The 27,010-nt window shown below is 40.2% G+C and overlaps 2 protein-coding genes across 2 annotated transcripts; one reads left to right on the forward strand and one right to left on the reverse strand.

Annotated features, from left to right (window-relative positions):
* The first annotated feature begins 1,082 nt into the window (after positions 1 to 1,082).
* Positions 1,083 to 10,309, forward strand: LOC146630617 (thrombospondin type-1 domain-containing protein 4-like). Its single transcript, XM_085356584.1, has 13 exons — positions 1,083 to 1,140; positions 2,871 to 3,055; positions 3,701 to 3,821; positions 3,974 to 4,149; positions 4,403 to 4,508; positions 5,473 to 5,649; positions 6,047 to 6,176; positions 7,081 to 7,303; positions 8,219 to 8,392; positions 8,519 to 8,692; positions 8,836 to 9,015; positions 9,666 to 9,810; positions 10,155 to 10,309. The coding sequence occupies exons 1-13, from the start codon at positions 1,083 to 1,085 to the stop codon at positions 10,307 to 10,309; spliced, it is 2,004 nt and encodes a 667-aa protein (XP_085212710.1).
* Positions 10,310 to 12,003: 1,694 nt separating this feature from the next.
* On the reverse strand, positions 12,004 to 26,924 carry ptpn9b (protein tyrosine phosphatase non-receptor type 9b). The gene is made up of 13 exons (XM_085357002.1): positions 26,868 to 26,924; positions 24,557 to 24,700; positions 23,659 to 23,748; positions 23,269 to 23,393; positions 22,718 to 22,823; positions 22,432 to 22,542; positions 21,477 to 22,339; positions 21,275 to 21,371; positions 20,782 to 20,851; positions 16,699 to 16,777; positions 16,433 to 16,583; positions 15,970 to 16,177; positions 12,004 to 14,635 (listed from the first exon to the last, which is right to left on the reverse strand). Exons 1-13 carry the CDS (start codon positions 26,898 to 26,900, stop codon positions 14,412 to 14,414), a joined length of 2,301 nt encoding a protein of 766 aa, XP_085213128.1. The 5' UTR covers positions 26,901 to 26,924; the 3' UTR covers positions 12,004 to 14,411.
* Positions 26,925 to 27,010: the final 86 nt, after the last annotated feature.

Here is a 27,010-nt window from a genome sequence, read left to right on the forward strand (position 1 = left end):
TCAGCTGTGCCTGTCTGAAGTCTGTAATTAGAAACAGGTGAGAGGTGAACTATAAATGCATTTTAGCAGAACCCCATCTTCTGTCTACCACTTGTAATGCAAGCACTTTCACTGCAGATGATGTATAAAGTTATTTCCCCCCTGATTATTTTCCCTGATTATTTTAATTGTAAAGGGACAACCACAAAGCTACGGAGCTATTCAGTGATTAATCAGTGACCATCCTGTATGTCTCGTGGTTGTTAGGAAATGAGTCGGTTGTTAGGGAAGTAATCTGTGGTTAGGGGATGTCCAGGTGTCAGCAGGATGACAGAACCACTCATTTGGTCTGTGCGGCAGCTGGACGGGATGGGACAGAGGCACATCAAATAACCACAGCTGGAAGCAAACAGAGGAGAAAGTGAGTGTGAGGAGACGGGAGAGTGAAAAGAAGAAAAGAGAGCGGAGAGAGCAGCGGTGGAAAGTGGAAAACAGAGGAAAATGGAGACCAGTATGAGGTTTTAAAAAAACAAAATCTCGAACGTCACTATTTTGTCTTTGTGTCATTTGTACTTTGTGGTCAGCATACACACACACACATACACAATCACTTACACACCGACGAAAACATATTTTAAATAGTTACATACGGTTGATTGTCTGGAAAGCAATAGCCGTGTTTTTTTTAACAGATCTCAGCTAGTCTAAAATCTGCATGAGCTCATAGGTTTACTGCAGATTTAAACATATTTTGAATGTATTGTAACGTACTGCAAGGCACAGGGTGTTCCCCCCTCTGGGTCCTTTTATAAGATACAACTCAAAGAATTTAAAAAAAAAATGGTTATAATGCTGTTGAGAGCAAATTTTGTTACGGCAAATGGTTTTAACAGACAGCCCGGGACTGCCAAGGCCATGTCCAGCCAGCAAAGTTTCACATATAAGCATCAGTACATAATCATAACAGTCAGGCAACTAAATGTCATGAACAAAATCCTGGTGTAATTGCACGGAAACTTTTAAAAACAATAAGAAACATCATGTTAGCAGATGTGTGTAATATGCAGGTTGTGCATCCACGTCCTGCATTTGTTTTGGGATATATGCTGCTGTGTGCTGTCATTCAAGCAGATCTCTGCGTTAAGGAGCTGCTGTGTGAAGGTAAACATGTTGCAAAATGTAAGAGCTTGTAAAATGTAAGATTCTACAAGCTCTCACATTTTGCAAGATATTTACCTTCATACATATTTAGCTCCATACTGCTGTACCACCTCCAGCGAGTGTATAATGAGAGATCCTGTAGCAGCTATAAAGGTGTCACAACCAAAAACAGACATTGTGGTCCTAACAGCTTCTGTCTTGTACATCTAGTATCCTCTGACAGATTCTTGGAGGTTCCCAGAATGCCTGTGTCATTAGTCCATGGCTGCTGGGTGTTCACTGCAGGGGACTGGCGTCTTAGACCTGGATGGTTGCCAGAGAGGGTTGAAGTAAAGAAAAAGAGGGGCATGTATGTCCGTGTTTAGATGTACAACATGTGTATGTAGGTGCATGCTATCATAAAGGTTGTGCTGCACTTTGCCTCACTGTCTCCAGTCAGAGGGCTCGTGCTAAACACTCAATAGGAGAGATGTAAAGCTTTGCAGAATAACAGATTTTCGTTCTCACTCAACCTCTTTAAACAGTGGCCCGATTGGCTGTGTACAACAGACATTGCATCACTGCACTTTATCCACACATATGTGTCTCATATATCTTTTTAGAGTCCACACATAAACATGAGCGCATACACAATCACAAAGAAGGGGGCTCTCAGAGAAGTTGGGAAAGTTTTGATCCTGGCAATTTCACACCCATGTTGTGAACAGCTGCAGGGTCAATCGAAGGACAGTCTGTGGGGGGAAAAAAGGTTTTTCAGGTCTGAAATGTTGTCACTCCATTCAGCAACACAGGTAAGACATGTTTTTATCTGCCCCCTACCTCCCGAAGTGGCTCTGTGTCATAAGTTTTGATAGACCTGACTCTCATTGCTCCAATCTACGCAACATGAAACGGTGGAACTAGGCAAGCTTCACTACATTGTGTGTTTACAGGGCAAAAACAGTCCTCTTCCCAGAACTAAAACATTCAGCCAAGGTAATATATTACACCCATATGTGTTTGGACTCCTCCAAATCATTCATGTTCATCCAAAATATTAGCCAAAACTCTCAAACTGAAGACCTTGGGAGTGTGTGACAGTGGGGTTTTGAATGCAGGCCAGTGAATATACAGTAATGTTAAAAGCGATCTGATCATTAAAGGACAGAGCAACATGGTAGTAAACTGAGTCATGATAAGATGGCAAAATAATGCATGTGAATCATTTATTCAGGGAATTTAAAACACCAGGGAACAATGCCACTCAGTGCGTGTGTGTGTTTGATTTTCAGTCCATCCTCTAGCAGTTTGCTGTGGGCTTTTGTTTTTTTTCCCCCAAAGAATTTCTAAAGGTGTTTCCCATCATCACTAAAATATAATAAAAACAATAACTCAAAACATAACAAGCCTTATACAGCAAAAAACAAAAAGTGGGTGGAGAAGCAAGAAGTATGCCTCTCTAAAGCCCCACAATCCTGCATGATGATTCAAAGGGAGAAATATTGTCTTTGGACAAGCGTTAGGATACGCTACAGGAGTCTGTCCATTTTTCTCTCTCACAAACACACGCTCTCTGTGAGCTGTCACAGAATTCATACCAAAGAGTAAAGGAGGTGAAATCCACTTAAAAGGACACCTACATTTGTAACGTTCTCTCAGCACGTCTCTTTACATCCTTCCCAAACTGTCCTTTTTCCCTCCCACCCCATAAGCCAACCCCAACTCTCAAACGCACACTCCCCTCATTACAGATGTGTGTCTATGTGAGTGTGTGAGATTGTCCTCCTCTCTCAGTCTCTTCATGGCTGGATTGTGGCAGCAGCCCTGCTATCTGGGGCAGGGTCGAGTTCTGGCTCTGCTGCACTTGATCTGTCTTCTCTCCCCAGCCACAGGTGCTCTTCCTTGGGATAACACAGGTGGCTCGTCCCCTCTGGAGGTAAGACGCCCACACTTTCATTGGGGGGGGGGTATAGAGTATGAGCTACAAGGGGAAGGCATTCGTGCTTGTTCTGATGCAAAATGCAAGTAACAATCTTTTAAGATTGGGGAGGCAGGAGTGGGACTGAGTTTGCCCTCGGGGAGGTGGGGGTGGGGGGGTGTCCTGTTTGTTTTAGATCATCTCTGTTTGTGCCACTCAGGCTGAGAGTAATCACTAACAGACTGAGTAATATCAGACTGTAAATAAAATTTCAAATGCAAAGAACCAGAGAAAATGTTAAAAGAGAGATGGCAGGAACGGAGCAGATGAGCCAAACTCATTTGCAAAATAGAGATCTGCACTGTGGAAGATTGGAGAGGAAGACCAGAAAGATTCCCCAATTCAAACCAACTGTTGGACCGAGTGAGCTATGGGATTTCCAGGAAGAGGAGGGAGAGCAAGATACACGAGTGAAAATGAGAGAAAAAGAACAGTAATGTGATCCAGCGGAATCTGTGATTATACTGTTGAAAATAATTCGGGTGATGCTGAAACTATGGTAAAGAGAGTAAGCAGAAAGTGTCTGAACATGTACAAAGGTGCAGTGTTGTGGCTTTGTTTGCATAAAACATGTGCCAGTGTATCTGTTGGCAGCAGTTTGAGGTGGTGAAGGGGAATTTTTCTCGGACTTTCCTTCACGTTGGCTACCATAAGATTGCAGAGATTCCTGCAGGAGCATGCAACATCAGCATCCAGGAGACCAAAAAGAGCCCAAATTATCTGGGTACACACACACACACACACACACACACACACACACACACACACACACACACACACACACACACACACACACACACATAACCATATCTAATAGCACAAGTATTTCCAGAATGACAAGCACCAATGCAGTAAACAATCGTGGGGATTTTCCAGCTCTGCTCAGCCAACGTGGTGTCTCCATCATCAACGGAAACTGGCTAATCAATAGACCCGGGATCTACGTTGCTCTGGGAACATATCTGACATATCGACGACCCAATGAGATTCGGTCTCGTAATGGAGAGTCCATCACTGCACCGGGGCCGCTGACTGAGGACCTGCACGTCTATGTGAGATGGAAAATGAAAAACACTGATCTGACAAAGTTGCCCATAAAAATTAAAAACAATTTGAGCTTCATTATGAGATACGAGGTTATAAAAGTGCAAATTTAGTTTCTTTATATGTCTGACAAATTATCAGAATTAAAAGTAGCAAATAAATATACCTTCCAAGGAGTCCTATTAAGATATGCAAATACAAATAGTATAAAAAATACTACTTATTGGATGCCATTCATCTTTTTTTCTTTCTTTTTCACAGCTGATTTACCAACAACCATTTCCTACTGTGCAATATGAATACAGCATGCCTTTAAACCGATACCTAGCTCCTGAGCCCGGTACACCTTCTGCTGTTCTTCCCCTGGGTGAGTAAACTCACTAACATGCATAAGCACACAAGCTGTATTTGAGTTACTCAGTATGGCCACAGCGTCAGTATCTCATTATCAGGACTATGGTTTACCCTCAGACAGCATGTGCCCTTTTTTGGCTTCTCTTTGTGTTTGGTTAAGATCGCACTGCAGGGTGACACCGTTTCGTATCGTTTTCAGCAAAACTGTTCATTTGATCATTTGATTAGGGTTTAATTGACATTTTTGATACAGGTCAAACTTTCTCCTGGCAAAGAGCCCTTTGCCACACACTGAGACAAGATAAGCTGTCACTTATGCCAGATTTGGCCTCAGGCCTCACCTGGCCATGAAACCACTTCTCAGTCAAATGTGTAATATGTTTTGGATCCCCTGAAAATGTGACAGGGTATCAAAATGTCTGTAATTCCTGAACAGTTGATGCAATATTTTCTTAAACCCCGTGAACCAAAGCTGAAAGCCTACACTATTCACATCTTGTTTGATTTAAAACCCACTGTGGTGATGTACAGGGGCAAAATTATGAGCATTGTTTCATTTTATAAATATTTACAGTATGCAGTAAAGCCCCCTTGCACTTGTTGGTTTGACAGCTGTAACCAGATTAAAACTAAGAATAAGGTCATTTTCTGTATATTTTTCAAAATTTGGTTTTAGTTAGTTTTGCAACTACAGTCTTTTTACATCTTTTTCTAGCGTCCAGTTTTTGTTTTTATTTCAGTGAACTAAAGTGTTTCGTTCACACCCAGCTTTAGTTTTAGTCTAGTGTTTGTCCACTGTAATAGCCTACATACAAATTCACACAGTCCTTAAAACAGATCTTAGTAGCCATAATTAATAAAACCACCGGTGTGGCAGCCTTATGGTTGTACTTGTTACATTTTAAGTTATATTATATTTTAAGTTAGCCCACTTCTTCTCTGGCACATGGAACCTCTAAACTCTAACTTTCTTGTAGCTGAGACAGTAGATTTCTCCTATCCAGATGATGATGGCAAGACCAAACAAAGCATCATCAAGGAGGCATGGCATCCCAACCAGGTTCCCTCTTACCCTACTGTGAACTCTGAGTCTCATGTCACCTACACCTGGATGAAAAACGGGCACACAGAGTGCAGCACAACCTGTGGCACTGGTAAGAAGTTAGTTCATAGTTCTCAAATCTTAATCTGATAGTGCTAACAGTATCTACACCTGGGGCCATCGGGAATGGCAAGTTGTAAAGACAAGAAAAGCATATAATAATAGCTTACACAATCAAAGATGGCCACAGTGGGCAGCTCTGCATGTCTGATTTGGCAGATATTATCTCAGGGATTTGTATGTTCTCCCGGGATGAAACCAGGGGTCTCTCACTTGTTTGGTAAATATGTAAACTACTACACCATAGAGCCACTAAAATAAAGAAATCAAGTCGCTAGCTGAAACAGTCTCTAGGACAATGGGCTTCTACATTACTGTGCATAAGCACACATATATTTCACTCTCCTATTTAATTTTTCCCCCTGGGTGTTTGTCTGTGTTTTTGCCAGGCAAGCGTCAGGTGGTCCTGGAGTGTGTTGAGAAGGATTCCCAGACGGCTGTTCCCGCTGACTTTTGTCACCCTGCCATTGAAACAACAAAGTGGGAAGAAGACTGCAACATACAGCCCTGTCCTGCATAGTGAGCAACACCCACAGACACCTGATGTCCTATTCTGCTAGATGTGGCTAATGCACAGACTGAGCTGCATATAAACTACACATGACGCACACAGTATTACTTCCACATGGTGCTGTGACTCTCGGGGTGAACCCTGATCACTTGCACACGTCCTAGCCATAAGTCGGCCAGTAAGTCGCACTAAATCTCTTTGGTGTGGCTTCATTTTTCATGTCGTGCGGTAAATACCACTCTGCTTTACTGCTGCCAAGATGTTAGGACATTAACTTTATGTTTGGTTGTGGGTCTGTCAGATATTTTGCCCACAGTCTCAGTGATCCATGATTGCTGTCATCATGAAATATATGTTTATGTTTTTACTTGGAATGTGGCAGAAACAGAGGGCTATAAAACCAAGACATGAGTAGTAAGAAAAGTAAAGACTTCTGAATTTGTGCAGCACTTTTTGGGCTCCAGCGATAGCCTTTTGTATGATCTGTTTTTCTCTAAAAACAAACACTAACGAGTAACCTTTAAGATGGTGGGGAAGTGGTCACACAAAATTTTAATTTATACAGCGCTGAATCACAATAACAGTCCCCTCAAGGCACTTTATATATTGTAAGGTAAAAAATTTATAGTGACATGAGAGAAAACCCCAGCAATCAACTTCCTATGAGCAAGCACTTGGCAACAGTGGTAAGGAAAAACTCCCTGTTAACAGGAAGAAACCTCCAGCAGAACCAGGCTCATGGAGTGGCTGGTTGGGGGTAAAGGGGAGGAAGATACGCTGTGGAAAAGAGGAACTTAGTAGTTGTGGTCACCAAGAAGACAGAGCTAGGGCAAAGGCAATTTGGTGAAGGTCTTTAGTAAACTTATGCATCAACATTAAAGCACATCATGTCTCTATTCTCTTGGCTAACAGCTGGGACGTAGGTGAGTGGTCAGAGTGCAGTAGAAGGTGTGGACCTGGGACCCAGCATCGCCAGGTCATCTGCCGCCAAGTCACCGACGTTCACGCCAGTGGGACAGAAACTTCAGTTACTGTGAAGTCAGAGATGTGCGGTTCATCTGACATGCCAGTGACCCAGTCTACGTGCCAGCTGAAAATCTGCAGTCAGTGGGATATACGATCAGAGTGGAGCCCTGTGAGAAAACACACATTTCATGAATACTTATGAACAGCTGTAGTATGAGGAGTGTAATTTTATCAGTCGTGGGGGAAGTCTTAAGGTATTTAAGTAATCCAGACAAGTCTCCACTGCTGCTACGTCCTCAGCTCTCTAGAGGAAAAGCGGAGCAATGACAATCATCTAGTATGTGTGGAGAAGGCGGAGGCACAGTTAAAATGTTTTACAACACAAAACACCATAAAAAATGGAAAGAAACAGAAAAAAATGCCAGAACCAACCAAGTGTGGTACATGTGATGTTCGTTTTACTCTAGACTATAGCTAGCCCAGTCTCTAGAGTAGGAAAACCATCCAAAATGGTAATATAACAACTTACAGACCCCCCCCCCCCCCCAAAAAAAAGAACAGGACTTCTTAAGGTACGTTTAATTTTAACACACATACCAGCCAACATATAACATGTTATTTTTGCAACAAACATAGAAAACTAGCCAGACAGCTAAAGTCACAGCTGCCTCTTTTAAGCCAGCTGTTGCAATTAGCTGGAGCCTGACTAGAGCACAGGACTGACGCTTTGAATCAATCAGCAGTGGTGGTGGGCAGGCTGAAGAGCAGGTGCAGAGACCAATCAGGAGAAGTAGAGCATGTGAAACAATTAAATCATACAAGCTGTAAAGAGTGGAAGACCCAAAGGAGTAAAAATAAAAGCACTACCACTAACCAGCAAAGTATAACTAGCTGACAACATTGTGTGTAATGTGTATCTTGTGCCATTCATTTCAGCAATACAGCCATGAATGGGCATTTAGGAAGACAAACATGCATAACTCACAATCTATAGCTGCAGCAAAGGAATTTACATGTCACTGAATAAAAGGAACTCAGTAATTTTCATGAGAAACAAATCTAGATCTCTCATCTTCTCCTCTAGTGTTCAGTACCATGTGGAGTTGGCCAGCGCACCAGGGAGGTGGTGTGTGTGAGCAACCAGGGCGATGTGGATGATGATCAGGAGTGTAACATGAACCTGAAGCCAGACACTATAGAGAACTGTGACATGGGACTTTGTGCACGCAGCTGGTTCACCTCTATCTGGAGCCAGCGGGTAATATTGAAACTGTTTGTGTTAGATATTGTGTTTGAGGAGACTGTGACAGGACGTGCAAATAAAATAATGTTACATTTCAAAATGGGACCAAATAAAATGAAATGTGTGTGTGATGCTCCTTAGTGCTCTGCAGAGTGTGGTAGAGGCAGTCGAACCAGGTCTGTAGTATGCCTGATGGATCATGTGACAAATCTGCCTTTGGATAGCTGTGAAGGGGAACGCCCGCCAGAAGTGACATCATGTGATTCAGGGCCATGCCAAAATCGTCTGGAGTGGTACACAGGACCTTGGAGTCAGGTTATTCACACACACACACACACACACACACACACACACACACACACACACACACACACACACACACACACACACACACATCATTGCAGACTGTGCAAACAACATCCATTTGAAGACTCACTTATGTGTGTGGGTAATTTAAGTGTTCTGCAGAGTGTGGGAATGGCACACAGACCCGAAGTGTGGCTTGCATTTTAAACAGCGATGGTCAAATGGAAGTTGTGGACCAGTTAAAATGTTCCAGTCTTTCGAAGCCAATCACATCTCAGCCCTGCAGACTGAAGCCATGTGGTGTCCAGTGGTATGTTACGGAGTGGAGTGCGGTAAGTGTACCAAACGTCTAAATCAGTTCTGGCAGCTCCAGATTCAGCATCTTTTATCCAATATATCCACTATTCCTCCTCTGCACACATCCAAACCATCTCAGCCTTGTCTCTCTGACTTTGTCTCCAAACTGCTCAACATGACCTGCCCCTATTATATAATACTTTCTAATTCTGTCAATTCTGGTCACTCCCAATTAAAATCTCACCATCCTCAGTTATATCACCTAAACCTCGGCCTTCTGTCTTTTTGTCATTGCAGCTATCCTTTTGTCACAAATCATCCCTGACATTCATCTTTACCCACTCCACCCTGCCTGCCCTCTTTTCTTCACCTCTCTTATACTCTTTCCTTTGCATGGGATGTTTAATCTCATTTACGTTGACTAACTCTACTCCTTGCAGCTTCACTGTATCCCCTTTAATGTCTTTAAGTCATAGACCACTCTACATTTTTACTGAGACTTTTCCTCATTAAAGATCTGCAGTTATCCCAAGGACAAGATTTCTTTTTTTTAGTGCAACAGGAGACCATTAAAATGCATTTTTCAGTATCTAAAAACATGTGTTTTTTAAAAAAAACAAAACTGAACCAATTTGTGACAAACTGGTTAGTTTGTGTGTAATCTGTCTTCGTCCTATGACCTCAGTGTTCACGGACCTGTAATGCTGGCTTCCGTGTGCGCGAGGTCCGTTGTCTTGCTGACAACATCGTCCCAAGCGATCGCTGTGATCCCAGTTTTATCCTGGAGAGTCGAGAAGAATGCAACAAACAGCCTTGTGTAGCTGAAATAGGTAAGCATGCCAAGCAGTGTTGTACGACAGCAGTTCAGCTGCATACTGAACGGTCAGTGTTAGACCCCTTACATCACAGAGAGCTCAGACGATGAAGATGCTGATCCAGATCCAACTGCCTCAAACAAAAAGAACTCGAACTCGCTTAATGTGGTCCATATACAGTACATTTGATTCTTTTGTCTTGGCGTCTTGTAGGATGATTAAATTAGTCCCACCTCTTCTATCAAGGTTAGCCAGTTTAGTAGTTGCTCCAAGCAGATGACTGCACTAAACAACAGACAGAAAATACAATTATTTAAAATATCTTTACCCTCCCCCCCCCCCCCTCTTTTCCTTCACAGATCCATTATGCAGTGATAAGTATCATAACTGCATGGTGGTGGTTCAAGCCAGACTGTGTGTTTACTCATATTACAGAAGTGTCTGCTGTGCGTCCTGCTCTCGTGCCCAGGAAACACACCCCAACTCTTTTCAAAACAATCACATACGCAGGTGATGCTGCAGTGAAACTCAAGGAACAAAAAGCTCTGTGATGACATCAACTTACTGTTGAAGACAATGAAGCTTTAAAATTGGGATGCCTGAAACTTTTTTGTCCTCACAACAACACACAGACAAACACACATGCTCTTTCATAGGACGTTCACAATTTTTAAATCTGCAGTCCAAGTGTAACATTAAAGTGGACACATTCAGTGTTTACTTGTATATTTATTCTTAATAAAGTTTCTGTAACTTCTGGTATTCTACTGCTTTGTTCACTTTTTATTAAAGAAATATTACAAAATTAAAGAATATATTAAATAATATATAAAAGTTTAAAGAAACATTATTAAAAAAACTGATCAAATATACCTGCTTTCTATCAAATGTATTCACTTTGTAATAGCTGTTCCCGGTTTAGGTCTGTGACTGGTTGATATCATTAGTTAAGTTGTCTCGATAAATAAGGAGCCAGCTGTGACATGATCAGGTGTGAAATGAAGCGCCAGCATGAAAGGACCGCGCAGGCCATCGTTACCTTTTTTTTTTTTTACTGATCTAATGCTGCTGCACGGCAAAATGTTTGTGCCCAATTCTGGAACCACTGACGAGTTTAGCCATTGAAGGGTCTATAGCAAGAAATTAATCTACAACTGGCAGATTTTGCTCAACATGATTTTCTTTTAACTAAAATGTCCTTAACGTCTGTTAGTAATACTACATAATAATGGCTACATTGAAACATGCTAAATTAGTGGTGGTAACTTTTCATTTTCATAAAGATGGGGTTCTTAATGGTGACGCTCTCTGTGCAAAAGGTTTTGGTAGTTGTACTTTATTTTTGCAGCATGTTGTAGTTCTTATATAGTTTTTTCCCCCTTGTGTTTTCTCCACATGCTTAGGTATCTAATTGACTATCTTAGTTGTCACATCGTCACCCATTCTTTATTTATGTCATACTGTTTTGAACTGGCAGTGTGAAGGGATCTAAACAGAATCCATCCATCCGTCCATCCATTCGCTTCCGCTTATCCTTTTCAGGGTCGCGGGGGGCGCTGGAGCCTATCCCAGCTGTCATAGGGCGTAAACAGAATCCTTAAAACCTAATCGTGATTCCAAAGCCTAACAGTGTGAAAATATTTAAACTGTAACACAGGATCTCAGATAACTTTGCAAGACCTCAGTTTAACTGGAAACTGTTATTTTAGATGGAGTAATGCCTAAGGTTTTTACCATGATGCATTAATGTGGAAGATAAGTAGGTTGAGGTGGACTTTTAATATAAAGTTATGCCTCATATTTTAGAATCTCAGTCTCAGTTACATGCCTTAATTAAAATATCTGCGCCACACCATAACCAATAAATAATGTGGAGTGAAAGTAATGGAGGTGTGAAGTAGAACTACGAGGGAACTCGAGTACATTACATTTGCACTAGAGTAACTAATACTTAAACTGTTACATTTCTGCACTAGTGCAAAGAGCAGACCACAGACTGTTAGCTGAATGCTTAATACTTCAAAGATCTCATCAACCCATTTCTGTATGTGAAAGCAATTTTGTAACTCCAATTTCAATGAAAGAGAAAAAGGTGGACATGTTCTTACTACACATTTAATCTTTGCAATACTCTTTTTCAGCCAAGAGATCACATTAGCTTTGTATCCATTTAAGATAGTAAGACCATTTCTTTAATGGGACAGCTGGGCTGACAGCATGTAAAAGGCTGTAATTCAATCGCATGAACTTCAAGCACAAAAAGAGACATTAAATGAACACTAGTGACAAATGCACATTGCATTCTCAGTTTCTTACAAAACAAATTAAATGTAGCACAGGGATCAAAACTCTTGCATACCCACTCTCCCACTTTTTTTTAGCTATACATATTTATTAGCAATGTTCCCAAGGTGCTCCAGGGTCTTTCGGTGTCCGTGGATGCAAGACTGCACCAGTAAGTCCATGCTTGCAGGCTGTTGAGGATGTGTGACAGGAAAACACTTTCAGATTGAGCCTAGGCCTTTGGCATTGAAGGATGCAAGGTCCACATTCACCAAAAAAAAAAAAGTCTTTACTAAATTGCTCGGACACCAGTACCCCAAAAACATTCAAGGCTCTATCCATGCTGATAAACTTTATCCCATAATAATATATAGATATATATTTATATGAACAGAAATGTAGCCACATGTCCTTTTTTTTTTTTTTGGCCATTTTCTGCTCTTAATAGGTTTTTTGTTTGTTTTTGCTTTGTCCTTGGCATAAGGGGACCAGACAGTTGGATGTTAACGTTACCGTTTCTATGATAAACTCTCTAAAAACACAAGTTAGCTTACCTGATCCCTACCCTACCTCACCCCCATCCCAACCCCTTATTGTCCAAAACTTGAACAATCACCATTTATACAAGTCAGTTCTGAAAATACTATGGCAAGTGACAGTTTCCACCTCAATGTCATTGTGAACAACAAAGAAAAATATATATAGTTCACTCCTCGTTCGATTTGTTCAGCTTATCAAATGCAATAACTGGTCTGTTATTCTTTGTTGCATCGTACCAACATTCACGGATTTTCAATAATGTAGAAGTTGTACAAAGACATAAATACAGTAGGATACAATACAGTAAAAAATACAAAATAAAGTTGATATAGATTTTTTTCCTTAAATGATAATTTACCAGAGGCAAACCCAGAAATGGATCTTTGACACTAGACAAAAACACCCCCTGAGGTCAAATGATAAAATAATAACCACGTCTCAAAGCTAACTCCCAGATAACTCACTACTTTGTCATTTATACATAGTGTGCTATGTACAGGACTTATAGGCAAAATGTGGGGGTCCTGTGTGGCACAAAGTTAACATGTTTTATGCAAGTGCACTAGTTTGGGTTTTACTTACTAGCGAGACATTAAGCTAAGGAAAACGTGAAGGCACAATTATCTGAGGGAGAGCATACCTCAGGAATCAAACAACAGTTGTGGTGTCAAGAGTCAGATTGAAAAAAAGGAGAACCACGGGAGGAAATAAAAGTGTACAGTTTAAAGGTATGGTTCAGGGTCTTAGAAGGACGAGGCAGTGAATCAAGTTAAGGCCAAATTACTTAAGATCGTCCAATCAGAACGCTCCAACAGTAAAGACGATGTTAGACCTGACAAATCAGAGATTTGAAATACAACATTAGTTTAAAACCAGAACTCTTCTATATTTTGTCATAGCCTGGCTCGCTACACAGGAATTCTTTCCTCAAAGTTAAGTCAATTATATTAAACAAGGCTTTTTTTGCTGTTATTTCAGAAATTGTTATTATGCACAATAATGTATAAATGTATGTTACAAGAATATACATGGGCTTCAGTCTATAATATCTCAGTAAGGAGTACATCCAAGCATTCAGATTGCGGACTTTGGCTTTTAAAAGTTAGTCTACATATGCACAAATATGAAACTCACATAGAAAATGCACCATAGAAAAAATTAACATGGGAACCCCCCCCCCCCCCCCCAAAACAACATGGAAATGGACTAAATGGCTCACACACTGATCTGTCACAAACACTCTCTCAAAGAGAACCAAGAAAAAACAAAAAGAAATGTTTTCAAGTTTCACCTTTTCATACCCCACACATTTTATCTGCAGTCACAGATTTGTTCAGAGTTGAGAAGAGACAAGAAATACAAAAAGGACCAAAGATTCGGGTTTGGAGGGCTTTTAGGGGTAAGGTTCAAGTTTGTCATTTCTCATGTGCAAGTCAATATAAAAATGCTACTCGTACACTGCTTTTGTCGACAACACAGGTTCGGGGCAGGCCAAACCCCCTGTAGTTTGCTAAATTTTTTAAAAAGGGGCTTGGAAATTGGCAGGCCAGCTTGCTCGTCAATGCAGTTTCCACTGCACTGAATTTTCTTCTCCAGCTCTTTGCCTTCTCAGTTTATCAACTCGTGGGAAGAAGGAAGAGCAACTGTGGGAGTCTGCCATCTTGTGCCTCTTCTCTGTTATGTCTGAAGAGTCATCTCCTTTATGTACTCAGAATCGCCACTCCTCACTCTCATTCCTATGACTTCTGCTTAGATTGACTGTTCTGTTCATCTAATTACCCTCCGTATGTCTCTCACTCGCTGTCAGTCTCTAGCTCTGAGTCAGACCACTGCACTGGGCTCAGCTTCCCATTCCGCTGGGCATACTCAATGATTGCTGTGTAGCAGAAATAGTACTGATCCCAGGTCTGGATGCTGAAAGCCCTCTGTGTACGCATCCGCCGCACCGTCTGACAGACATCTACTGTGCCAACATCCTCCAGCTGGGACAGGCAGATGTCCAGTGTGCAGAATGTGCCTAAACAGCCATGAGGGATGAATATCGAGAAGTTACACTTAAAAGAACTCAATTAAAAAGTTTTTTGTTGGACACAAGACAACAGATTAAAACCTAAAAATAAATGCAAAAGTTAGGACTACAGCTCAGCAGAAGGGAAGAGGTAATTCAAGTAAAAGTCATTGTCTAAATAATACAAGGCAAAACGACCTGCATACACAATACCTTACATTTGTTTACCAGATTCACATTTGGTGGGATTTTAATTTTGTATATCAACTGCATGAATTACAATTAGGAAGGCAAGGCAGTGGCACTGATATATAAAGACACAAAAGTGGCTCACACACTGGTGAGGTACTTTTAAAATAACAGGCTGAAGATTGACCAACATGTCCTCCCACTTCAGCTGGCTGCAGGGATTTCCTTTAACTTAAAGAGAAGCCTTTTACACAGTATCAGCCCTCTGAGCTAAACAGGCACTGTAAAAAAATACTTAAGTGTTATGGGACAGATGCAGATTGCTTTACTGTCTTCTGTGCTTTAAACTTAATAACCAATTTCTTGGGCTATTTAAAGGTTAGCTACCATTTATTTAAAGTGGCACTGGCTCCAGGTTCAAATAGTAAAGTAAAACTCTCAGATGAGATTACTTTAAGATGCATAAGAGCGCTATAAATCTATATTTAAAGTATTTAAATCAGATGACGACATCTTTACTAGGATGTGTGCAACTATTCAACTACACAACTAATCATCCCTAGTGTTACTAGTCGGTACCAGACGTGCTAGTAGTGTAATCTAATTGTAAACATTTGAATTGATGCCCAGTGCTGGTAAATTGCTATGTACTAAATGTTATGCAGCCATCTGCCACCAGATGGAGCATCAATATTGAGAAAGACCATAAATATGTTGCTCTAGGTCTGATCTTTTGTTAACACTCTTATTTTTTTAAAAGCAAAAGAATGAGATTGTAGATACAAGCAGCAAAAATGATCTTTAAGGGTGGATGGGCTGTCCCTTAGCGATAGGGTGACGAGTTCAGTCATTCAGGAGGGGCTCAAATTAGAGCCGCAACTCTAACTTGAAAGGTTTATTTTCAGTGTTTTTCCCTCTTCCTTGTCTATTTGGAATACAATGTTCAATGTTGATAATGTTAGGTGCTGCACAGTTAAGCAAGATATATTATTGAAGAACGGGATTAATGATGTCAATGTTTTAATGGTTATCCATTGAAGGGTTCTCAGATTTAACTTGATATCTGAGTGTTTCTTAGTTTTAGATTAGTCAATTTTTTCCCCCTTAATTGGTCGATTAAGAAATTAGCTGCCAAGAGCATCCATAGTTTTTACCTGTACGGCCAATGCCAGCACTGCAATGCACAACCACAGGGGGGCCCCCTGGAGGCCCTCTCCAGGTGGATCCCAAGGTCTGGACTGCAGCTTCCCTCCTTTGCAGAACATGTTCACGGAAGTCCAACATAGCAGAAGCACTCTTGGGCACTCCGAAGTCCGGCCAGCTGACATAGAGGTAGTGGCACACTTCCCGCCTCTCTCCAGACTAAAAGGTCAGACGGTTTCACAGGAGAGCAGATAAAGAGAGAAGATAGTCACTTCTTTCTTGTGAGTTGGCATGTTTAAGCCGTTTTGGAAAATAAGATATGGTGATTTCTACAGTTTCTACTGACAAAGCATTCTCACAATTTAAAGAAACTCTTTAGAAACTCTTAATTGACAAATGAAACTCCTATCTCAGTTTTTCATCTCAAAAGACTTAAACTGAGTTAAAGAAATGTAAACTACACGTGTGCTCTACCTGTGTGTTGTACAGTTCAAGATGGGAAAGTTTGAAGTCCTGAAACACTTGGATGTGTGTATTCCTGACCAAGAAGTATCCATGCTGTTCAGTCCTGCCCTCCTCAAGAGGCCAGTATTGTCCACATTTGACACGTCCACGCTCCACCACCCTGAGAGACACAGTAAATCCATTTTCATCTCATTCACAACACATCAATAATGTGCCATCATTTGTAAAAATCCTTACATTAAAGTTTACATCAGCAATCCAAACTGGAGTCTCACCTGGTGGTCATTACAATGATAAGTACCATCTGTTCCCAAACCATCCTCCAGAAGTCAGCAAAGGTTTTTGGCAAAGGACCTGAGGGACACAAGATGATAATAACGACACATTTTATTTTAGGCGTCTTTCAAAACACTAAAGCTCAACTTACACAGAAGAGTTTAAAAAATGGTAACCAAGGAAGTATCAATGACAATAAAACTATTTTACAATATATAAGCTAATTAAGAACAGAGGGTTCATGTGACAGTTAAAGGTGAATATGCCAGTTTAAAGAAGAGAGTTTTGAGGGGAAATTTTAAAGTGGATTAATGCCAATATTACAGATGTCTGAGAGGGAGTTCCAGAGGCACGGTGCAGGATCTGAGAGTAGAAGAGAGGTACTGCAAAGCAAGTTTATGGAACAGCTTAAAAGGTGAGGAGCAGAATCTTGATGAATAAAAGACAAATTTAAATGTGATTTTGTCAATGAAGTTTTACTAAATGACTTATGGAGGGAGTTCTGGTTATGATATGACCACTAGCAATTGGGACCAGATAACATTTGTGGATGGACTTGATAGAGAAACAAAAAAGAAAGACGTTACAGTAATCAATGAGGAACATAAACAAGGAATGATACTGGTTGTGAGCAGAGGGAAGTTTCAAACTAAAAAGGGAACGAAAGTGAGGGAAACGGGAGGAGGAAAATTACAGGAAGTGTTAGTGATCAGCTGCTGGTAAATCTAGTCTATTTTGACATTTTAAAAATAACATCAAAGAATTACAGTAAGAGGGTGGGTAAGGATGAGGCAGCAGAGCCAGGTTATTATGTTCCTGACCATTCAGAAAAGGGTCCTTTGCTCCCTTGACCTGAGCTGATTAGTAGGGGTGCAATGATACACAAAATTCACGGTTCGGTTCGGTTCGATACTTTGGTGTCACGGTTCGATAGTTTTTCGATACAAAAAAAAAATGTTCATGCCTTTTTAATTTGTCATTTATTAAAATTGTAAATATATATATTTTAACACAAAAGTACAGTTTTTAAATTTAACCCTAACCCTTGTGCGTGTTGTTTTTTAGCTCGTCATATTGCAGCCACAGAAATTCTTTTGTCCATGAAACCATAAAGCTGCACTTTCTTTTTGCCTTATAGTCTGATTTGTCATAACTTCTCCGTTTTGTGTTAAGCTTTTCTTTGGCTGTCACTTCTTCACCCTGACCTGTCTTATTTGGCTCAGCAGAACTAAAATATATATCTGTCTGTGAAGGTTCTCAATCATCCAGGTCATCGTAGTGAAATATATATCCTGCCGCACTCACATAAGCTCAGCGATTCTCTGCGCGATCAACCTCTCACATGTTTAAGCTGCGGGAGATTTCACTTGTCATGTTTGCATAGTAAGCTAACAATTAATAAGACGATGTCAGAGGAATTGGTGCACAAATTATCATCACTCACAGATCAGTGCTGTCGCTCTCTATACACAGTTCGCGCGATTGCAAAGTGAAAGCAAAAAAACAAGCGCAAATTCAAACACGATTTCAATATGTCACATATTGACAGTGGCTCACCCAATGACATAATTACCCAGCTACATTTCTGAAAGAATGCAAAAGCATTGACATATATTTTTCCTTCCTACAATAGCCCGACAGGCAGGGCAGAGATAGCCCCGGGACGTCGGGCTAGCGATATTGCGAGCCCTGTATCTGATTGAGGAATCACTCATCTTTGGAAAAGAGAGTTTATTACAGAGAAATGTCTCTTTCCAAAATAAAAGCTATACTATCCGCTTCTTCTGGGCTATATTCTCAGCAGCATATTAAACATATCAGGTCTCCATAAGGAGAATCCTGTGCTAACAGCTGTCTAAATGACTCGGCTAAAGTTTGTAGCATGCATGCTTGTTGTTTTTGTCTTTGCACTAGGATGATGTCGGTGTAAATGTGCAGTCATATTCGTTGTGTTCCCACTAGTGCTTTCAGGTTAATCTCGTTGAAATAACCTTAACGCCACAACACGGCAAATCTCAAATCTCCGTTAACGAGCTACCCTATACGAGCTAACTGCGCTAACACACTAGCTCCCACCCATGTAATTGAGCATTGCATGGCACATCCAACATACTGTTTTACTTTAGTCCATGACTCGCTTACCTTCAGGGTCATACGTCACATGAAAACCAAAATAATTCCAAACGCCAGATCTGAATGAGGGTGGGGAGGTCCACTTCTGTCTCGCTAGCTTGCCCTGCGCTCTTCCTTCTGACCATGCTGTCTGTGTTGAGTGCTCAGTGAATCTGCGTTCGACTACTCCGCCTAGGCTGCACTCTCGAGCCTAGGCGGAGTAGTCAAATGCAGATTCACTGAGCGCTCAACACAGACAGCATCGTCAGAAGAAAAGTTGATAAAATAAATTACAAATTTTGTATTGTTCTTTTTTTTTCTCCCCTTTGGTTTTCTTTCTTTCTCTCCCCCTCTTTCTTTCATTCTTTCCCCCTGTCCTATCCCACAGTCATGTCTGTCCCGTTTGCAACTGAAAATAAAATAAATTCATAATTATAATAAAGGTCAATCAAATGGACCAATATGATGATCCACTTAAAATAAATCCTCTTGGCATCTTTCTTGGCCTCAAGACAACAATTCTGATGGCTATAGATCCAAACGGGACACAAAAAAAAAAAAAAAAAAATTGAAAAAAAAAAAATTGAAAAAAATTGTATTGTTCGATACATATGCGTACCGAACCGAAAGCACTGTATCGAACGGTTCAATATCGATACGAATATCGTTGCACCCCTACTGATTAGATCTGTGTACCAAGTAGATTTTTCTGTAGATAGCGTGCATCCTTCTAATGAAGAATGTGGTTATTGTACATTTCTTTGTGAACAACAAAATCCAACTCTTTTGTAGTGGTGTTCCAAGAGATAGGTTTTTTGCTACCACTTTGCATAATTCAGAAGTAAACCATGATGGGGAGAAAAACAACCTATGTTTTTAAAGCAAGAGCATCTAAAAGTCCAAGAAGACCATCGGGGGTAGGTTAAGAGTTTATGGTGGGAAGGCTCTCAATGACACCCGAAAGACTATTTAATGCCCTTAAAATGAAGTGACATGTTGAACATTTGTCTTGGATAGAGTTAAATAGCCATTAAAAGATAATCAGTCAAAAGCTATCTTAGTAAAATGTAAAGTCCAGCATGAGAACATTACCCATCCTCTTCTGCTTATCCTTATTGATATTGTATGATATTATCCATATGGAAATTTTACACTGACTACTGATAGAGACTGCTGTATTTTAATATACATACAGATAATATCCATACTAAAATCTCCCAGCAGTCAACGTGAAATTTCGCTGGGATGAATACATCTCTGACAGACAGACATACTTCCAGGTAGAAATGTAATAGCGACAGAGAGTCGGAAAGGTAAAACCACAGCTGTAGGAGCTAAGCGGCTATGTACTAAAGAACTGCTGTTGATGGATTAAGTATGACGGACTGGGAAGTCCGAGCAAGCACAAACCATACAAACAGCTTGGCAAGTCACATTATTGGTGGTGATGAAACAGAGTACGGCTCTAGACTAAAAGAGGTGAGAAGTGGGAGCAAAGCTGGCATATGTAAAAGATAAATCTGTCAATGCGGCCAGCTGAGATTCCAAAATAATGAAAGTCAGTAAAGTGAAAGACTGATCAGTTGCAGTCAGTAGAGATCAGACAAAACAATAAAAGAATAAAGAGAGCAACAGCGATAATAGCTCATGTACTATTTATAGTATTATCCATACTGTAGTTCTTTACACAGTATGGAGAACTACAGTATTGCTCAAAAGGGTTGAGGCACTTTGGATCTTCACACTCCATTCAATCTCACAATCCCATTAGAGGCATTTGACGTACATCACGACCAGAACATAATAAACAAATATCTGAAGGAGTCATGCAGTTTTCCAGTTAAAGCACTTAGAATTACATTCATTGAAAGATAAGAGCTGTTCAAGGAATCATCTCAATATATCATAAAAATATGCAAAACTACAAGCAATAAAGAGTAAAGCAGGAACTTATGTGAACAGCTTCTCACCCTGAGTAGCGATGTAGGCGTTGCTCCTCTTGTACCCATCCATGAAACTAGCATTAATGTAATCTGATGTCTGCAAAACACAGCAGAGCGATTCACCGTTCAGTTATTTTGCCTTGGATAAGAAGATGCTACACATTACAGTTTAAAAAAAAAAAGTGTGCATAACCTTAATTGTAGTAAATAATTCTACACTTAGACCACTGTCTAAAAAAAGAACAAAACAAACAACAACAACAACAACAAAAACTGAAAAGAAAAAAAACCCCCAAAACACAGATACACCTGTATTCAAAACATTTTGAATACACAGACTGGGCCAACATTCAATGTCTTAAATTAATAAGATACTTTCAGCTGCCGATGATAAACATGAATTTCATCTCAGCTAAATGCTAATGCAATCTTCACTAATTCCCAGAGATAAACAATAATATTGTATTAGTATCGTACTTATAATTTATTGATTGAAATGTATCTACAGATGAATTATTACCTCATCCTCATCATTAGAGAGTGGGCACAGTCGCACTCGTGACTGGTCGAGGCAGAGAACATCACTGTACCTGTTCTTGACCTGATTGGACAATTTCCTGCAAAGATGAGTCTAATGTGAGGCTACATAACAAACTGAAGCTCTGGCTGATATTATACATTTAATTCAGACACACAAAATATAAGAGCTTGACAAGTCTTACTTAGAGTAGTCAAAGGTGCCTGCAGGAGGCTCCTTGCGGATCTCCTCATACTCTTGATAGATCCCTCTCTTCTTCTTCCTCTTCACATACTCCACCAGGTCATGCACCGTCATGGCTCCCTGCTCTGGCATGTGAACAGACACCTCCATGCAGTGGTTCTCATCATCAGGACCCCAAGATGAGGACAGCGGTGGGGATTTTGAGGAAGGCTGGTTGGGTGGACGAGGCTGAGATTTCTGAGGCAACGGAGGCACTCCTTCCTCCTCACCCTCCTCATACTCCTCCTCTATACCCTCACTGCCACTCACCACAGCCCCATCAGTTTTCTTTGAGAGGGGTGTATCAGGGGGAGTGTCTGATTGGGGAGGAGCTTGGCAGCCACTACCATTAATGTTAGCATTGGCGCTGGAGCCAATGACAGCCATGTTGGCTCCGCTCACTGCTGAGCCATTCCAGTGTTGGTGGTTCACTTGCGATTTGTCCACAGCAGAATTTGGACTATGTTGGTGCTGGCCTTGGCCTCGAGTCCTGCTCTCCACAACACAGTGGTTGTGTGGGTTTGCGTTGCTGTCATCATAGCAGTTAGAGTTAGCCACAGCTATCTCAGGACCTATTTGTGTATTTATATGGGCGTGGGACAGTGTTGCATCTACACTTGTGTTGCTATTCTCTAAGCTATAAGAGCGCAACAGGCTTCCCACGCAGTCATGTTCTTTTGTGTCACCCTGAACAATGTTTGTGTTTACATTAACACAGGATTGAATCCAAGCCACGTGGTTATACTGGGATGTCCCACCCAGGTGTTCAGGGAGGGAGGAAACTGGGATATGACTTGCCAACTCATGAGCTTTCACTGTGCAGACCTGGTGAGGAGAAAAACAAAAGTAAGTATTAAATAATGAACAACAAACATCTTATACATGATGCAAATTCTTGATGAAACTAAGAGACACACCCTTTCTCTCAGCTTCTCGCGTACAAAGAGGCGAAGAACCGCGAAAGGTGCTCGAAACCAAAGAGGTGAGGACACAATGAAGACACATTTTAGACGAGCTGGAAAGGCCCCCTGCAAAATGAAAATATTTTTATTATATATTATATAATATATAATTATTTTTCACTATAAAAATATAATGAAATATTTAAAAAAAAAAAACAAAAAAAAACAAGGCGAAAAGCATTTTTGAATTCCAAGATCATCAAACACAACGTGAGAAAAAAAAAATGCTCCTTATATTTACCTTGAGCAAATTGAGAATCTTGACACAGAGCTCATAGTCAAAATTTCCATAACTGGAGTTGGTCATGTCGTAAATAAATATGAGCCCATCCCTTTGAGTTTGAACACTATAAAGAAATGAAGATCTTTACAGTTAAAGAGCAAAATAAATGTGCTTAAAAATACACTTTTATCTATTATAATTCCTGTGTTTCATTTAGTTATTTTATATTTCTAAAGGTACTTTCAACTGATCCTTTCAACTGATCCTTTATTCAAATCAATCACTAAAGCAAGAGATTTTTATGTTGGATGCTCTTCCTGACACAACCCTCCCATTTATGTGGGCTTAAGATCGGCATATGAAATAGACTAGCTTGTGACAGACTGTGTTTATACCTCCTCCTGGTCTTCAATCAGGGACTTTTCATGTTACGCTAATGATTAACCCATTTATCGATATTTCTATCTTTATGAATTAACATCAGAGCACAGGGGACGAACTGTTGTACCAGATCAAAATAACACGATAAAGTGTCATAGGAAACTGTTTATTTATGGTTCACGCTTTACCTCTCTATGGCTTTGTCTAGCTGGTAGATGATGGCCTGGAGAACAGCTTTATGGGTGGTGAGGTCTGGTCGATGAAGTCGAGCGGTGAAGAGTGCTACAGCAGCACCTTTTGCGTCTCGGCCAGGCTAGGAAAAATATTAACAGATCACCATGTTGCACCACTGCAAATCAATTTATCGAAAATAAAAACTTTACTTCATTTCTATTCATAGAAATACAAAAATAAGCTTACATGAGCCCTGTGACATGCACATACAGAAACACACAAAACTCTTTTTTAACGACCAGCACCACCTTGCTTAATTTTCTGTGTATTCTTGGGTGTTAATTCAAAATGATAAGCTACAGTTCCTTTTATGTTAAGTGACTTATCATTGCTTTATCACTCACCAGGACTGTAAATTTGCCACTCAGCAGCTCAGAGCGTAGGGGCTCCTCGTCAGGGTTGATATTGATTATGCCCTCTTTGATTCTTGTGTTCTAATTTTCATACATGAAGATAGACACAGGAGAGACAGGGGAAAGTCATAAGCTTATAGATGACTTAGTATGTATACAAACACTTAACAGTATTCAGTTGTTAGTCTGTGTATTACAAAAGCCAGTTTATTAACTTGCAACTCAAGGGTTGTTTTTGGTTTTTAAACAGAACTCAATTATTCCACTAAAGTGCTAGCATGTATTAGATTAACATACATTTTTATATACACTGTATTATACAAGTATGTTCAGGGCATTGTGATTCATAGGTGTGTGAGAAGTAAAAAGCATTTAAAGACATACAAAAAAGTGCAGTATGAATGTGTTAATTAGTGAATGCTGGTTATGGTGCAAAAGCTCTCTTAGCGCTCTGCTTGAGTGCGATACAAGTACCACTCCAGTTCATTTTTTTTTTAACTTTAACAGATAATAGATAACTATTTAAGCGTCAATAATTACATGTTATAACTATAATTATATTTTAATGTTTAACATTGAGAGATGTAATAACCTGTGAACTAACTTGTGGTTTTTTCCCCCCCCAACAGAAACCCTGTCATTAGATATACTTATAGGGCATTAACACTATGCATTTTAAAGATTTCCTGCATTTACAAACAAGCCTATGATTATTTTTAAGGATTATTATATTTTATATCTAAACACCACTTAAGAAATCATTACAAATTCAATGTGTGATATTTACCTGAAAAATTGGAACTATTTTGCACAAATTAAGCCCGATGGGGTTCGCGTGACGACAGAAGGTAAACAGATGTTGCTGTCACTAGTTGAAACAATGCCATACCTTGTATGCTTGGAAAAGATCGATGGCTCTGGAGACGTCAAACTTGCGGGCCATAAGAAACTTAACAGCTGTAGGTTGAGAGACGAGCCCAGCGCTGTGAGGCTGCTCCCTGCTCCGCACCTCACTCAGGAACTCCTCTACAGCCTGAAAAGACACAGGAAAAGATGGGCACACGTTAAGAAAATAAAAAAGAGAGATTGTGTGTAAAACTTTATATGGCTTTGAAAGATATCCATAAAAAACAAAAGATAATATGGGAATGATTGCTGACATGACAAGAAAAGTACACAATTTTGTCAAAGATTAAATATTGTGAAGTGTGCGCTACTGGAAGATACTATCAACAAAAGCACTCATGTGCCAAGAGACAACAGTCAGCTTGTTTGCTCCAAGTACTCTGCATCCATCCTCCAAATTTGAATGCACCAGGAGAAAAGTATAAAAATGGGGACAACAATTAACTTTTCAGCTATACACAAAGAAGCTTTATATATGTGCACAAATAAGGACAAAGAAATGTACATCCATTGTAAACATGATTCAAAATACCGTGTTTCTCCACCGGGTGTTTTTTGGCAAACGTAACCCATCCAAATGCTTAAGCACCTTGTCTCATAATGAAATTTGTTATTAATTGTAGCCCTAAACAAAAGAGATGCTCATCCAACATGTGGCACTATCCATGTGAAAATGTCAGTGCAGGGTTTTCTTTGTTTTGTTTAAATGGCTCGTGGGATTTTGGAGAATGACTAAACACATGAGTCTGTTACCTTATTTAATAGAAATGTATGCATTTTCCCTTTTTACAAAGAAAATAATTTGATAAAAATGTCTTTATTATACTTTTTTTATGAAACCATAAGTAACAAAACTGTTTTTTTCTGGTGTTTTTACTGCCTCTGTATATATCTTTTTCCTATGCAGAAAATAGATGAATTATAACAAATAACTATATAATTGATGCATACTGGAAATTAACCAGAATGCAGACTTTCATTTTTTCTAATCCAAGACTAATATTTGGAAAAATGTGTGCATTTCCTGGCATAGTCTTAATTATATGCCAAAAAGATGCAAGGTCTTGACTGGCAAAAAATATACTTATATACAAAGTATTAACACATCAAGAGAATTATCACTGTGGGCCTAAATTTTTAAGTGGGACAAAAACTATTGAAAAACTCATTATTTAGGGGGCATATTTAAATTACATGACCACATAATTAATCTAGTACCCAATAACGGTACATCAACACCAGGATGATCGCTTTCCCTTGGTTGAGATGTAATCCAAGACGACAAACACGAGCAGCCAAAATCTACAAACGTTAGTGGTGCGGGCAGTTAGTTGACAGACGTTACTGTGTGCGCGAAAGTGATTAGCTATCAACAGATAAGATCTGCAAATCTGGGGAGCATCCAAAGTATGCCCTTTAACTTTGCTCAATGATCCGTTAACCTTGTCATAAGTAGATGAAGATCAGGCCAGAAGCTGTAATATAATGCTGTAATCAGAAACGCAGAATGACATTTCATGTTTGTCATTTATCTCAGGCCCACCCCTTTTACTAGAAAGTGATTGCAACAACAATGAGGATCATTTCTATGAATTGTCCACAGTAAATCCGTTAGACGAGATATTGCTAGTTCGTTGGCTCGTAGCAAAACACTCGTCCAAAGTCGCGGTTTTGGTCATTTTTAACCGTGTCATGGTATAAAATGACAATAAATAATAAAGACAACAATCGATTTATCTTTTTTAACCTTAATGCTCAGCCCGAAATCATTTATAAAGACTGGTAAGACTGCAGTCTAGGAAATTCCCTGCAAGTCAACAATAGCCACTGCCATTAGCTAGCGGCTAGGTTGCATGTGGTAGCTGGACGGCTAACGAAAGCCATTAAGTGACTACAAGCTCTATGAGTAGGGCCAACTGTAAAGAATTGTGGGTCGCTGGTTAATTTACTTTAGACTCATGAACATATCGATGTGGTCCGCATAATGCCTAGTTATCAGGAAGTGAGCATTCAAGGCAGACTGCCGGTAAAATGATACCTTCCACTACTAGCAAACGCCATCGCGCTAACACACATGCTAACTACTGTCAGTCACACCGGAGTCGGTCGACAGGAGGCTTGTGAACGGGCCGGGGCTGTTTACTACACCGCCCCGTTCCCAGAAATAACCGCACGACAGAATCTGATTTTTTAAAAAACCTCCTTTAGAGAAGAAACTGAGGGTGGCGACTGTACACAATGACTACTACAAGAAAACGAAAAAGGAAAAAAAAAAATCACGAAGAGACTCTTACCAGCTGCTCCTGAGTTGTCAGGGCTTCCGCCATGTTGAAGCCTCCGCAACGTCGCAGCGGGCGCGCCCACTAGCCGCTCGCTCACGCCATGCAGCCAGAGATAGACTTCTAAGCCCCGCCCACATCCCCCCCAGCTCAAACCG

This window comes from Diplotaxodon limnothrissa, linkage group LG6, assembly GCF_057381915.1.
Source record: "Diplotaxodon limnothrissa isolate DT_005_m linkage group LG6, D_limnothrissa_male_GT1.1, whole genome shotgun sequence".
Classification (NCBI taxonomy): Eukaryota; Metazoa; Chordata; class Actinopteri; order Cichliformes; family Cichlidae; genus Diplotaxodon; species Diplotaxodon limnothrissa.